The 15,608-nt window shown below is 39.2% G+C and overlaps 1 protein-coding gene across 1 annotated transcript; it reads right to left on the bottom strand.

The window, feature by feature from the left end:
- Window positions 1-5,430: 5,430 nt before the first annotated feature.
- On the bottom strand, window positions 5,431-15,546 carry LOC124637283. Its single transcript, XM_047173633.1, has 8 exons — window positions 14,682-15,546; window positions 9,235-9,334; window positions 8,545-8,649; window positions 8,026-8,199; window positions 7,561-7,710; window positions 7,304-7,449; window positions 6,629-6,806; window positions 5,431-6,014 (listed from the first exon to the last, which is right to left on the bottom strand). The coding sequence occupies exons 1-8, from the start codon at window positions 14,742-14,744 to the stop codon at window positions 5,812-5,814; spliced, it is 1,119 nt and encodes a 372-aa protein (XP_047029589.1). The 5' UTR covers window positions 14,745-15,546; the 3' UTR covers window positions 5,431-5,811.
- Between the last annotated feature and the right edge of the window lie 62 nt (window positions 15,547-15,608).

The following is a 15,608-nucleotide window of genomic DNA, read 5'->3' as shown; positions in this document are numbered from 1 at the left end:
TACCATCACCATATTTGAATACGAGTGCCAACACTCGTAGGAAAATCAATAAACAAATTGTCACTATTGCTATACATATAGGTATTTAGGTATGTGGCACAAACTGGTAGCTTGGAAGACATGACAACTCTTTATGTTGAGTTTTAACCGACTGTGATTAGCCGAAGGCACATGGTGACCGCGATTATATGGTATAAGGTGTTTAGTGAAGAAATGGTGTGCTTAAATTGTCATTTTTCCTCATAATGGTAACTGGTTGCATACCAAAGGTTGCATCCATATCCCAATATCTATTACATATCATATTTATTTGATTGTACAAGACGCTAGGAAACAATCGGTTTAACCGAAAAATGGAAATCTCTAGACGACTTTAGATCACCTCCGAGGATGAAACAAATGCCTAGATATTGAAGACCTACAAAATTTGCAAATATACGTACTAAACTTGTGACGATGACGAAGCAAGAGAAACTTTTTTTTTTCATTTTCGATTAATGGAACTATAACTAATAAAATATCTTCTGTTCCCTATAACCAAAATATTTCAGGTCATAATAACTTACAACCCAATAACTAAAGCCGACTTTTTGCTTGGTCCAAAGTTTTCGTTTGCGTGTGTGTGTGCGCTTGCGCCTGTGTGCCTTCGTGCTCGGCCGCGACGTCGGCAGTGGGTCAACAAACAAGGTCACGCCATTTCTCTCGCGGGGAGGGGGAAGGGCCATGCGTAGGCGCAGATAGACGAGACGCGCAGAATTTGAGTTGGATTAGTATTAGTAGCTCCGAGTTAGTGGGGATTGTGGAGGGATTTTGTTTGAATTATTAGATTTTTATTTAAATGTTAAATACCATGCTTTTTGAATTAAATTATATATACTTAAGTAATGACATTGCATGTCTAAGATACATAGGTAGTAGGTACTCAGGCTTTAAGATAGATTTTTGGGTTTTACAAACAAAACCTTCTTAAAGGGGGATTACTAGAGATCCCTTTCATGCCTTACAGGAAATGCAAAAACAATAAAGTAGGATGAATTTGGAAAGGTCAAGAAGGTACTTTATTTATGCAAGTTGCTTTAAGCACACCCGATACTTACTCCGCTGTCCTCTCACCAAGCCTGGCATGGGAACATTTGATAACCTTATGGGAAAATGTTGCGATGCTTAAACTGAAGACAGCAGTTACAAAGTAAGAGAAAGGAAAGATTTGGTAAATAATCAAAACAACAAAAAGTACGTATAAATTATTGAAGGCGATTAAAAAAGCTGTTGGATGGTTCATTCTGTATATGGCTGACACATCTATAGAAGAAGTTGAAGTTAGGTACACTGCTTCTTTAATTTTTATCATAACACTTAACAGTTTGGTATAATCTAAGCTCTTTTGATAAAGGATAGTACATCAGAAATTTCTCCGCAAAAAATATGCACAGATGATCCATTTTGAATCAGAACACCGTAAGCATCTCGCCAAGTACTCTGGTTAGTCAGACACTAAACCCCGCCCACAATTCAGAAGATCTCAAGCAAAAATACATCGACTACAATGAATATAATATCGGGGTCAATAGTTTAATTAGGCACACCCACGGTCTAGAACTGTTAGTACATTTACATGTCATTACGGATGATAAATATGTATGCGTTATAATTAGCATTGAGTGTTATGTTTCACAATTTGTTGCTGTCGGTCTTGTGGTGGATGCTGAGTTAGAAGAAGGATAAATACGAAACTTTTAATCCATATGCTTAACTAGCTACATCATTAACCAAACTGTAGCTCTCAACAAATACTTAGGAATTTACCAAAATTATGAAAATCATATAACCTAGCCTTAATTTTGGAGGAACGACGTCAGATTTGTCAAGGTAGGTAATTCATCTGATTATTTCGATTAATAGAGAACATGGGTGTTCATCCCAAAGCGTAATAAAACACGAACGGATTCCAACCGAGCTGTCAGAAACTTGCTCAGCAGATACATTTAGACCATCTCCGGATTATAACAGATCCCATATCTTAATGTATTCAAAACTAACCAGTGGAGCTTCCTGCACACTTAGCATCTGAACTGGTAGGTAAGGTAGGTAGGTACGGAGTAAAGCCTTCCCACGGTGATGGCAGAATGAGGCTACTATCAGCCCGAGGCTGTAGGTTGATGGTGAACAGTAGTACTGGCTTTTAATTAAAGATAAGGCAAGTTTTGTTGGAGGATTTCTTCGGCAGTTTTAGGGAAGTGGTCGAGGCTGTTGAAGAACAGGATTGCCCATATTAACTCCAAAACCTCTTTGCAGTCTTTAAGATGATCCCGTCGCTCCAGTTGTAGCTTCCAAGACCCATCACAGTCTTTTCAAGAAGTGAATTTACTCGATCGTGGTCTGCTCATTATTGACTACTGTTTTACCTCTCAAATTCACCAAGGCAAAAAAAATAAATATATTATGAATTGAAACGAAATGAAACCGACATAAAATGAAGTATGTAGGTAAACAAACTTGCACAAGTAACTATTAAGTGATCTGCGCTTGCGCTGACGATTAACTGAGCGCAACAATAAGTTTACAAACGATCTGACCTATTGCAGACAGACAAGTAGGTAATAATCAAAAGAAGATGTCCTCAACTAAACGAAGTCTTTTATGAGAAAATTGAGGATGTAGAATCCGTAAAGCTAAACCAATTAAATACACACAACAGTACAACCTGAAATCCTCTCCATACAAGCAGTCTTCACTCCCAGATAGGCCAGAATTCAATAGGTAAACATTCCACCTAGAAAAGGCTCGCTCGCTGGTCAAAGTGTGCCAATTTTAACGGCCGGCGACCATTATACAGATGTGCATAATCTCAGCATGTCTCCACCTCTCCCCCCTTTCACCTGCCCTCAGCTCTTCGTAGCCTACTTCCGCGACACACATTCCCAAATCAACCGGATTGGAACCTAGATATTTTGGACACTACCTTCCAAACAATATTAAACTCTAATCTAAAGCCATAAGGTAGAGTATGCAACAACAGTTTCAGGTTAAAGGAAAGTATGACTTGTTATTTTGATTTTAAGGTCGATTAAAGCATTGAAGACGAATGATCAATGAATTCAAAACGGTACGCTGTGTTTCGGCGCGTGAGCTCAAATTCGTATGATTTTTAAAAGATGCCCTTCAAGCTTTTGGAATGGGACCTTCGACGTATTGTAATAAAGTAGAAAATTGAGTGTAGTTGTTTGTAGGTTTTGGAGTACACTCAGCTAGAATCGAAACATCGTGCGACTTTTTGAATCGCAATAATATCTAATGTTTATTTTTCGGTCGCAAACGTGAGCGCGATGCTTGACACAGATTGCAACACTTTTACTATCTTTTCGAGTATTATTTATAATCACTTTTAATTATTACAATAGTAGTGTTGATACACGGTACACCTCTTGGCTATTTTCCGGGAAACAGGGCAAACAGATTGTAACTCCTTAAAGAAATATAACTTACAAAATATATTCAATTACTTCAGTCTTTTCCTAAAAGAACGTTTAAAAGATAACATAAGTGGTAAGTAAAAGAAAAGTTTTCATTTTGATTTATTTTATTACCCAAAAGACACCGCCACCAATTTATAACTAACAAAAATAGTTATAAAGTTTATAACAGTATTATCATAACATAAAAAATACAAAATCAACGAAATAAAATTCTAGATTATCTAGTAAAAATATAATATCATAGCCAGTCCATGACAAATTATTCGTCAAAGTCAAAAAACTAATTTATATTTTTACCAAAATTAATTATCAATATTATGACATGCGGATATAAGCCTATTAATGAAATAATGTTATACCAACAAATCTATTAGGAAAACCCGGATTCAACAAATTAATTAGTAAGTTAAATAATTTATTAAAAAATTATTAACAACTTAATATTTAATTATTTCTGTCAAAATTCCACTTTATTTGAATAAGCCTGTAAGTCAGATTTTATATTTAAGCTTTTTAAAAAATAAATTGATACAGTAGAACAAAGTTTTAGATTTCGATCTGATTGATATTCACATTCGTAAGTTAATACTTGGAGACGAGTCATATTGTCTCAATGCACTTTATTTTATTACAAAAATGTTAATTGATTTTCATTCTGATAGTACCCAATATTTGTACTGCTGCATACTTCACCAACATTTTATTCTCAATGCATTAGCTTTGATAAATGAAAATGTATATCTCAAGTATTCATAAATGTACAATTTATTGAGTCTGAAAAATATCCGCATGTGTGTTACATTTTGTTTCATGATTAATCGTTTTGCTTTCATCAGTTTAATCAAGATGTAGCAGAGGTAGGCTTTCATAAGTTTATGCCTTGAAACACGTAATAATGTCATACTTAAAACCTAAGCAATTTCACTAATTAATACCGTTTTAAAGCAGTAACCTTTAACTGCAATAAACAAAAAAAGGAACTTTTCTGCCTCTATAGGCAGTTATCATAATTATAAAACTATCACTGGTAGTATTTTCAAATACAATCTATTAGTTTAATATGGGAACAAATATAATGACCACCATAAAATGCTTTGATACCCTTAGTTTTGCAACCAGAAAAATCTACTGAACACCAGAAAAATAAAGTCTAAAAATGTAATAGTACCAGCTATTTTAGTCACGACTTCACTTTAAATTGTATTCGACCACCAAATTTAGTAAATGATCACCAACTCTTGACGACCAAATTAATGTATTATTTTTGCCTAAATAAGTCACTGTGATTGCCATAAAATGTAGGCTTATTATCAAATAAAGTATTATGATGCCATATTAAGTTATGTGTCCGGCTTGCAATGCATGCGTGAGTGTCAGTATGACGAGTGACAGGGGAAAATGGAAGAAAATGACATATTGCGCCGACCCCAAGTAAAATTGGGAACAGGGCAGGAGAAAGAAGAAGAAGAATGTGTTTCTCAATACACTCCCTCGAAAACACACTCTTATCGCACTGTTTAGAGGCATGCAATAGACAATTTTCCACCCTAGTGCAGGAAAAGGGTCCCCATAATGTAATTACATTTATTGTATCAGGCCGAACTTATTTTTTTGGAGTCAGTTTACTTAAACAGGATAGCAAGATGTAAAAACTTTGATTATCATTTTATATTAAAACGCTGGTATAATTTTGATGATCATTCACTACTTTTGGTGATCATTTACTACTTTTGGGATAACAATGATTTATTTGGACTCATTTTGCTTAAATAGGATAGCAGAATGTAAAAACTTTGGTTATCATTTTACTTTAAAATGGTGGTTTAATTTTGGTGATCATTTACTATTTTTGGCTTGCGCATGATTTATTTTGGAGTAATTTCACTTAAATGGGATAGCAAAGTGTTAAAACTTTGGTTATCATTTTACATTAAAATGCGAGTTTCATTTTGGTGATCATTTACTATTTTTGTCTGCTATTTGTTACTATTTCTGGTGATCAGTTAAACATAAGCCGTTTAATATTACTGACCTTCAAACTATAATATCACTTTATCTTAAGTATCAAATATCATGATTCAAAGAACCGTCAACACATAATAAACATCTGTAGTACAGTATATCACTCAGTATTACTAATTTAATAACAAAGAACAAAAAATATAAATCTTCAAAATTATTCCCCTTGATTGAGCACAGCGCCATCTATCCGCGAATGAATCAACTGCTTTGTACCCAAGTAGCCTAATGCCGAGCTTGATAACAGTTGTTAAATAAAACTCAGTTTATTTTTGTTATAAACTCGGCAGTGGGTACTTAGGTGAATATTAGATGATTAAATTGATAGTTTTTGCTCTAAAGCGGCCCACAGAGGGTCGAGAGGCGCGGTCTGCGCGAAGGTGGAGTACACCTGATTGTCGGAGAGGCACGACGGCGTGGCGTCGCCGAACATCACGTAGTCGGCGCCCGCCGCGGCACCCCGGCGCCGCCCCGATGCCATCCGGACGCTGCGCATCATGGCGGCTGACTTCATGCGCTCTGGATGGCAATAGGTACATATTTATTACAATTCATATCTGAGGAATTCTTAAAACACTTGTGATGAACGATTTTTACGCGGGTTACAGAATGAGGAGTCAGGGAGCCTGACACACGGTAATACAAAGCTGTGTTTGTTATGCGTTGCAGCATCTGCATCAGCAAGATATGCAGGCGCTTATGTAGGTTAGATCTGTCTAACAGACATGCACACCGTTACTAGTACTACCAGCAGTTCTGTCAGCAGTCGTAAGAACCGTGGTGGCCCAGTGGGGAAAGAGACAACCTCTCAAGAATGGAGTGCGTAGGTTCGGTTCCAGGTCAGGCAAGTACCAATGCAAGTTTTCTAAGTTTATATGTATTTTCTAAATATATCTTTGACACCAATGACTGATAAAAAGGTAAAGCAAAATATCTCGAGGAAACCTGGACTATAAAGTCTGAAATCACCAACCCGCATCGTGCAAGCATGGTGATTAACGCTCCATCCTTCTCCGTGTGATAGGAGGCCTGTGCCCAGCAGTGGCACGATAAAAAGGGTGTAACTACTACACCAGCAGTTTAGCTTGAAGGGCGTTGTGGTTGTAATTGACATCATAAATGGAGGAGCATACCGTCGGGCGTGGCGAGCGGGCAGTAGGTGTCGGTGTGTGCCCTCGGGCCGGTGGCGCCGCAGCGGCGGCAGCGGAAGGCGCTGAGCACGGGGCACGTGACGCGGCCGGCCGCGTCGCGCAGGCTGTGCGACGTGTAGAACTTCTCGCGCTCGCCGTTGTTCTTGCAGAAGCGACACTCCTGGAACATGTCACGAACTTTATATTCATGATAAACATGGTGAGGCACAGCAAGTCGTGGTAGCCTGGTGGGTAAAGAACCAACAGCTCAAGTATAAGGGCATGGGTTCCATTCCAGGTCACGCAAGTACCGATGCAACTTTACTAAGTTTGTATGTACTTTCTAAGTATATCTTAGGTCTTAGACAACAGTGACTGTGTTTCGGATGGCACGATAGACTGTAGGTCCCGACTGTCACTGAACATCCTTGGCAATCGTTACAGGTAGTCAGAAGCCAGTAAGTCTGACACCAGTCTAACCAACCAGGGGTGTTGGGTTGCCTGGGTAACTGGGTTGAGGAGGTCAGATAAGCAGTCGCTCCTTGTAAAACACTGGTACTCAGCCGCATCCGGTGAGGCTGGAACGCGACTCCAATCGAAGTCTGGCGATGATGATGAAGCTAATGTACAGCAGTGGATATCTCATGTCTAAAAATGATGATGTGGTAATGAACTCACAGTTTGACGCCTGAAGCGCTTCTCTACGGCCCTTTCCTGTTCGAGTATCTGCAGCAAAGGGAACAGCACCCTGTCAGGCAGCGAGTTCAGCACGCGACGGTGCTCCGCCGTCAGAGTATCCGTGTTTGCTCCAACTGATCCCACTTCTATGAACAAAAATAACATCATCATTCATATGGCATTCAACTTTTCTAAGTTTGGCTCGTGAGATGATGATATTATCGCCACCAAAATATAAGTATAATAATATCTCCTACCTTCAACTGGCGGGGAAATAGTATAGTCATTGGACGGCAGCCACTCGGAGCGCGGGCGTGCCGGACGGAATGCGACCGGGGACTCTGCCGGAGCCCACGACTTCTGCTGCAAGTACGCGCTAGAAGGATCCAAGCCTGATAGGCCCTCAACTGCGAAATAATAAGTTCAAGTTGTATGTGTCTGATGGTAAAAGAAGTTTATCCTACACGTTCGACCCGATCCTGCTTCGCACGGGATATCAGTATTTCTCCACTATTTAATGTATGTATGTTATTATACACATAAACACTATCTATTATAGAATCCCGCATCAAAATTCGTTAGGTACGTACTTTTGAAGATTTAAGCGTACAAACGGACAACGGGACATAGGGACAGAAAAAGCGACTTTGTTTTATACTATGTAGTGAATATGGTAAAATTAGTTTTTCCTACGTTCAACGGGAGTGTAAGTAATCTCCTACCTTCAAAAGGCGTGGATGTAGAGAACTCATTGGAGTTGAACTCGTCAGCAGTGGTGGACGGTATCCATTCGGAGCGCGGGCGCTGCAGGCGCGGCGCGGGCGAGTTCTCCGCTGATGGCCACGACTTCTGACGCAAGTAGACGCTGGAGGGACCCATGCCTGATAGGCTGTCAGCTGAGAAATACGTTAAACATGTATGTGATGGAATCAGGCCTTACTTTGCGGAAATCTATGACGTTAAGTACCCATGACAATAAGTTGTACCAGGTACCTATACCTGACAATATGTTGTTAAAATATTAAGATGGATTACACTATGTAAGTACTATAACATGGAGCCGTCAAATTATAAAATATATAAAATTATATATGATAAGATTAGAAGCCTTGAAATATACAAGTTACTGTCTTTTGAAAAACAATGATTATGTTGTCCTAAGCACAGGAAAATCAGTTTGGTATGCAACTGCGGATGAGTAAAAACAAACCCTACTAGTAAAATGTAAATATCTAGATTACCTGCGTTGGGACTCCAAATGCTTTCGTAGGAAGGATAGGGCAAGTCCTGGCCGTTCATCTGGAAGTCCTTCATGATGTCATCCAGAGTACACTTGCCCGTCACCACTGTGGAAGGTCAAACAGTTAGTTCGATAACTAGCTAACAGTTAGACCCGTGCGTCGAGGGAACTATTTCCCGCACAACATTTCATTAAAAAAAAGATAACATACTCTGACAAACTCCTGCAAAATATTGCATAAATCGCGGGATGATAAATTAAAATTATAAAAAAACAGAAACTAGCAATTTGTCTATTGAGAATCGTAGAATACCCGAAGTAGTCGCGAGCGGGAATCAAACCTGCGACACACAGTTCATCAAGTGATCGGTTCACTAGCTTTACGTAATACTGGCATTGTATCATCGATAAACATTTTAAGACGCCTATACTAGCTTCACATGTAATGTATTAAGAAAATCTTGGAGTCTTAATTTTACCCACTTCCCGGTCTTCGATTAGGATGTCATTTTGCACACGCTCTGAGTTCTGACGACAATACATGACTAGCTAAGAAACTTCATTACAAATCTAAAGTAAACATATTAGTGCGTGCTAAAAGCGTGTTTTTTGAAGTTTTTTAATCTATCCATTTTTTATCACCTAGTATAGCAACCCCCTTCCCCCCCACCCCTCTCTGCGAGGTACTCACGATCCTGGAAGCTAGCAGGCTTCTGCTCGGTAGGCTTGAGGTCGTTTCTCGGCTGAGCCTGGAGAGGCGACCATGACTCCCCAGACGACGGCCATGATGTCTGCAAAACCATTACTTGTTAATAGGTAATTTGTAAATGAATATAGGTACCTACCCACCTACAGGTAGGTATGTATGTACTTTTAAAGCTAACTTTTTTTGTTTACACATTCAGTGTCGAATATCTGCTGGCACGCTTAATTACTCTCATTGATTAATGTGAGCGGCTCGGATTGACGATCTAAGCGCGTTTGTTTTGTTTATTTATGAATAGCAGACTTTTTACTAACATGAGATAACTACCTACGTCATATAATAGGCAGGTGAGTAGGTACCTACTTACCCAACTATGAACTCAGGCACCCGCCCATGTAGGTAGTGTAAAGAAAGAGAAATATGTAATAAGAAGGTAGGAAGGTAGGTAGGGTAAATACGCCAAATGTCGGCCCCCTTAGCGATTTTCTGCTTGCGGTTCGCTATAGCACCGTCAGTTTCCAACGAAAGATAGTTTTTGATGCGGTTTTGGATAGTTTGATTAATCTATGTCATGTTTATAGGCATAAGATTGTCTCGTACTAGCTGCGATTCGATGCAGTCGTGTTGCTGACGCATTCTTTTGTCACTAATCGTTTTAGCGCGGCGTAAGCCGTTGCTAGTTATTTTAATCGCCATGAGTGAACAGCTTGTGGCGAATGAGCTGCTGGCGTTCCTGCAGCAGAAGCTGGACGTGATGGACGAGGTGTCCGCTATCCAGATCTGCGCGACGAATTTCAGCGAGGAGGACGTCGCTGCTGCAAAGCAGCTGCTGTACCGGTTGCTCAACAAGAGCGATCAGATGGTGTCCCGACGGCGTGACGGGACAAAGAAAAGCATACAAGATATCATCACGCTGCTAAAGGAGACCGATCCTGATGACGTGCCGACGTTTGTAGCGAAGGATCTCAACAAGCTACCGCCCGTCACTTTCGACCACGTCGACGTAACAAGCCTATTGAAAGATATTGTCTTTCTTAAGGCAAGTCTTGCGGATGTACAGAGGAAGTTAGATGCATCCCAAAATACTGTCGCCGAATTGCGCAGGGAACTCAATGAGTTGCGTAAATCGGTGACTGTAACTGGGTCACCTGCGGGTGCATCGAACGTAAACATGCGGCGCGGAGCGTGCCTCGATGTATCGGGTGCAAGTTTCGCGTCAGCAGTTTTTGTCGCCATCGCCGCTGTCGCCGCCGAATGCTGAGTCGGCACAGTGCGCGCCTCGTGCGCCCCGCTGCCCCGCTCCCGTCCCTGCGGCTCCTCCGCTCGCCGCCGCTCGACCGCTCGAACAGCTGCTCGTTTCTGCAGCGTCGACGAAACATCGAGACTACGCTAGCGTCACCGGTAGCAAAATTGATGCTACGAAGAAGCCCGTGCCCGTAAAGGGACAGAATCGGGCTGACGATGAGGGGTTCGTTACGGTGCAAAGGAGGAAGCGCCGTCAGCGAACCAACAAGAATCGTTGCGGCACGGCTCCTACTGAGCCAAACATCAAAATTCGTGCCGCCAAGCCGAACACCCCGGTGTACATCTCCCGCCTACACTACACCACTAAGGCGGAGGACATCGTGGAGTACGTGCGCCAGAAGCTGAAGTACGCCCCGAGAGTGCAGCTGCTGGAGTCGCGCCATAACGTCAATTTCAAGGCGTTCGTGGTGCGAGTGCCGACGTGCTTCCTGCACCTCGTGTTGGACGAGAACTTCTGGCCACAGGACGTGGTGTTCCGTCGCTTCCGCGGACAAGTGCCACAGGACCGCACAGATAGTAGATAGTGCATTAAGTGAAGTGCTACTAACATAGTTTTAAGTTTTTATTTACTAACAATTTTGTATAACATATGTATGCTAGTTTTAAGGTATTTATCTATGGGCCTTTGATGCCTGATAATAAAGATGATTTGATTTGATTTTGATTTGATAAGATTGACATTTCTACGAAAAGAAAAAAGTAATAAGGCTTAGATGCGTCGAGAACAGAAAAACCCTAAAGTCGGCCATTCACGGCCCAAGGTCGGTCGCGTTTTTTCCAAATGTCGGCCGGGTATAGGCTGTTTTAAATTAAGGCAGTGACAAATATTATTAACATGATTTATTTTAGCAGAATTCCTATCAGCTACCTGAAGGTCATTGCTGAACACTTTGATAGTCCAATATGGAGGCATTGGACTTTTCTTCACAATAAAATAAATTGATTGATTGTTATAGTCATATTACTAACATAGTTCTTAAGTATCTTTTCATTGTACTACTAACATTCTATGGACAATTAGTCTGAAATAAATTGTTATTATAATATAATACTAAGTATACATTTGTAATTGTATTTGTTTAATTTATAGTAAAATATTTTTTTGTTTCCCCTAAACAAAAAAAGTCGTATTCACGACCAACCATTCATATTTTTTAAGCTAATAAGAACGGTTTAATGGATAGCAAGTATCAAACTATAAAGCTACCATAAACATGCCTACAATACTGTCAACTCCTACATTTAAACTTAACTTCTATACGATATAATGAATTATAATAAATAAATTATTTCATTTTGAGAAAATGAAAAAATATAAAAGTATTTTTTCATCAGCCTGTATAGTGGCGCTTGAGTTGGAGGCTGGTCGACATTACGATTATTTACGATTCTAATGTCGGCCCCTATTTCTTGTACCTTATTTCTCGAGATTCAACTAATATCACCCCGGCCGTTATTTGGCTATTAAACGTAAAATAGATCTATTTGCCTATAAGCTTTGCAAATTCTCTTGTTAAGCCAACGAAATTAGTACAATAGGAATTTATAAAATAGACTGCATTTGCTTTAAGTCGGCCACGGCCGAGACTCCGGTTTTAAGTCAAAACTGTTGTCCTAATGGCGGCCTCCTATTTTTCCTTGAAAAATATACGCAAAACGCTGAAAAAACTATCTTAAAATATAGTAAAAATAACCCATTAGTGATAATCAAGCTTAAAACAAAAATAAATAAATGTTTTATCGTTCTAATATCAATCCCCAAAATGTGAGTAGGGTAAATACGCCAAATGTCGGCCTCCCCCCAAACTTCGGCCGTCTGTACATTTTCAGCTTGCATTCATTCAAAAGGTAATTAAGTGTTAGTTTTGCTCCTCGAATTGCAACCTTGGTTTATACTCTATACGTACAAATCGTTACTATCCGATTCTGTCACTTACTCTTCTCATACTGAGCCTCAGTAGCGATTGCGCCGTTGAAACATCAAATTCGCACGTAAAGTAGCTTACTCGAAGTGAATACTCACATTTTGGGGATTGATATTAGAACGATAAAACATTTATTTATTTTTGTTTTAAGCTTGATTGTCACTAATGGGTTATTTTTACTATATTTTAAGATAGTTTTTTCAGCGTTTTGCGTATATTTTTCAAGGAAAAATAGGAGGCCGCCATTAGGACAACAGTTTTGACTTAAAACCGGAGTCTCGGCCGTGGCCGACTTAAAGCAAATGCAGTCTATTTTATAAATTCCTATTGTACTAATTCCGTTGGCTTAACAAGAGAATTTGCAAAGCTTATAGGCAAATAGATCTATTTTACGTTTAATAGCCAAATAACGGCCGGGGTGATATTAGTTGAATCTCGAGAAATAAGGTACAAGAAATAGGGGCCGACATTAGAATCGTAAATAATCGTAATGTCGACCAGCCTCGAACTCAAGCGCCACTATACAGGCTGATGAAAAAATACTTTTATATTTTTTCATTTTCTCAAAATGAAATAATTTATTTATTATAATTCATTATATCGTATAGGAGTTAAGTTTAAATGTAGGAGTTGACAGTATTGTAGGCATGTTCATGGTAGCTTTATAGTTTGATACTTGCTATCTATTAAACCGTTCTTATTAGCTTAAAAAATATAAATGGTTGGTCGTGAATACGACTTTTTTTGTTTAGGGGAAACAAAAAAAATATTTTACTATAAATTAAACAAATACAATTACAAATGTATACTTAGTATTATATTATAATTCTGCTAAAATAAATCATGTTAATAATATTTGTCACTGCCTTAATTTAAAACAGCCTATACCTGGCCGACATTTGGAAAAAACGCAACCGACCTTGGGCCGTGAATGGCCGACTTTAGGGTTTTTCTGTTCTCGACGCATCTAAGCCTTATTACTTTTTTCTTTTCGTAGAAATATCAATCTTATGCCTATAAACATGACATAGATTAATCAAACTATCCAAAACCGCATCAGAAACTATCTTTCGTTGGAAACTGACGGTGCTATAGCGAACCGCAATCAGAAAATCGCTAAGGGGGCCGACATTTGGCGTATTTACCCTATTCACTTCGAGTAAGCTACTTTACGTGCGAATTTGATGTTTCAACGGCGCAATCGCTACTGACGCTCAGTATGAGAAGAGTAAGTGACAGAATCGGATAGTAACGATTTGTACGTATAGAGTATAAACCAAGGTTGCAATTCGAGGAGCAAAACTAACACTTAATTACCTTTTGAATGAATGCAAGCTGAAAATGTACAGACGGCCGAAGTTTGGGGGGAGGCCGACATTTGGCGTATTTACCCTATCATGCTATTTTCCACCTAACGAGAGTATGTATTCCCGGGGTTCAATGAACTCAACTGACCCTTCAAGTACCTATAAAATCTTACTTAATCTGCCTAGCCTTTTCCCAACTACGAATGTTGGCTTCCATCAAGTTCCATCTAACAGGATGCAGCTGAGTATCAGTGTTTTGCATGGAGCGACTGCCTATCTGACCTCTGACCTCCTCAACCCAGTTATCTACCCGAGGAACCCAAACCTGCGAGGCAAGACTAGTTGCAGACTTACTAGTACCTACTTCCCGTAACCACCAATTTATCGTGCCCATCCGCGGACAGACCGCAAAATGCGTTGCTTAATATATAGGTCAATCGCGATCAAAATAAAGTTAACTTCCTTAATTCATTTTTAATTTAGTAGGTAGGACGCCACAGATCACAATGGTACCTAGATAGGTACTTATACTTACCTATCTAGGAAGTTATTTAGTAATCTTGTAAAGGGTCACTTAACTATCTTACTTACAACTTACCTCCATATTGCAAATCATAATAAAGTTCATAGAAATAAAAACTTGACGAAACGTTCTAATTTGTTTTTATTCTACCCTCAATAAAAAAAAAACAATCACGTTCCACATTAATCAATTTATCTTACAAAAATCCTCATCTTACCTAAGATAGGTTACAGAGTTCGATATTTAAAAAACACAACACAAAACAAACATGTGACGTAAACAAGTCTTAACTTGTTCACGTCACATGTTTTCTCGCCAATACTTTCGTGAAATTAATCATTCATTTAATGTTGATAATAAAGAAAAACTTACATGATTCGATGAACTGCCACTTTCATATCCATAATCACTGAACAAAGTATTCTGGCCGATCATTGTTCTTAATTAAAAAATTGCGATTATTTTTAAAAAGCGAAGCACGTTGCTCGCGAGACAACTGCAGCGGGAATGGGCCAATGAGAGGGAATGACGGGAGGGGGTTTCATTTCACGCGGATTCGTTCGCTCGACAATGGCGGCAAAATCCTTTTGTAATGTGATACTTAACACGTTCGCGTGAGCAGTCTCATTTTTAAATGTTGGTACTGTGGCGCATCTTTTTCCCATACAAAATTAAACCAAGTCTTAAGACGTCCCGCCGTTATACGTAGTCTTATAATCTGTTTTATGTGGCGCAACGTTATTTCACGTCCAACGTCTATAAACGTTGTCGCCACCACATAGGTCTGACATGGTCGGTCAAAATAAATATGACAATCTAGAGGCCATCGTACGACGTTGCGCCTTTTCATACTTATATCAATACCACGTTGTAAGACGTTGCTCACGCGAACGTGTTAATTTTGTAAACAGTTTGTAAACGCGAAATGATTAGAGGGTGATTAATTTCATTTTTTCCTTTATATGTGTGAAGATCAGACGAGTTTAACGATCAATATAGGTATATCCTGGCTGGGATGCAATTCTAAGTCTAAAACCAAAAAAAAAATGCTTAAATTGTAATAAAATGTAAGTATATATGTAGGTACATAGCAAATAAATGAATACATAGTTTACTACTGGAATTTATTTACATAACGTACGCCGTACGCCTGTGGAAACATTTTTTACATGGTATAAATAAATGTTTTATTTCATCAATTGTTTTTTATGATAACGACGGAAAGTAGCCGTGGTATTTGAATTCAGCGACATCTATCGGGCCACCTTCGAACAATCATGTACAAAGTAACGTGATAAG

The sequence above is a fragment of the Helicoverpa zea genome, chromosome 2 (genome assembly GCF_022581195.2).
Source record: "Helicoverpa zea isolate HzStark_Cry1AcR chromosome 2, ilHelZeax1.1, whole genome shotgun sequence".
In the NCBI taxonomy this organism is placed as follows: Eukaryota; Metazoa; Arthropoda; class Insecta; order Lepidoptera; family Noctuidae; genus Helicoverpa; species Helicoverpa zea.
The sequence above is the reverse complement of the archived record's forward strand: the minus strand, read 5'-3'. Positions and strand labels throughout refer to the sequence as shown.

What these genes read in the sequence shown, in the direction of transcription:
- LOC124637283 (XM_047173633.1), bottom strand. Translation starts at nt 14,744, where the DNA reads ATGATCGGCCAGAATACTTTGTTCAGTGATTATGGATATGAAAGTGGC. An exon ending in TACATCCACGCCTTTTGAAG is followed by an intron (nt 7,711 to 8,025) that starts GTAGGAGATTAC and finishes ATTATTTCGCAG; the next exon opens with TTGAGGGCCTATCAGGCTTG. An exon ending in CCCGCTCGCCACGCCCGACG is followed by an intron (nt 6,015 to 6,628) that starts GTATGCTCCTCC and finishes ATTGCCATCCAG; the next exon opens with AGCGCATGAAGTCAGCCGCC.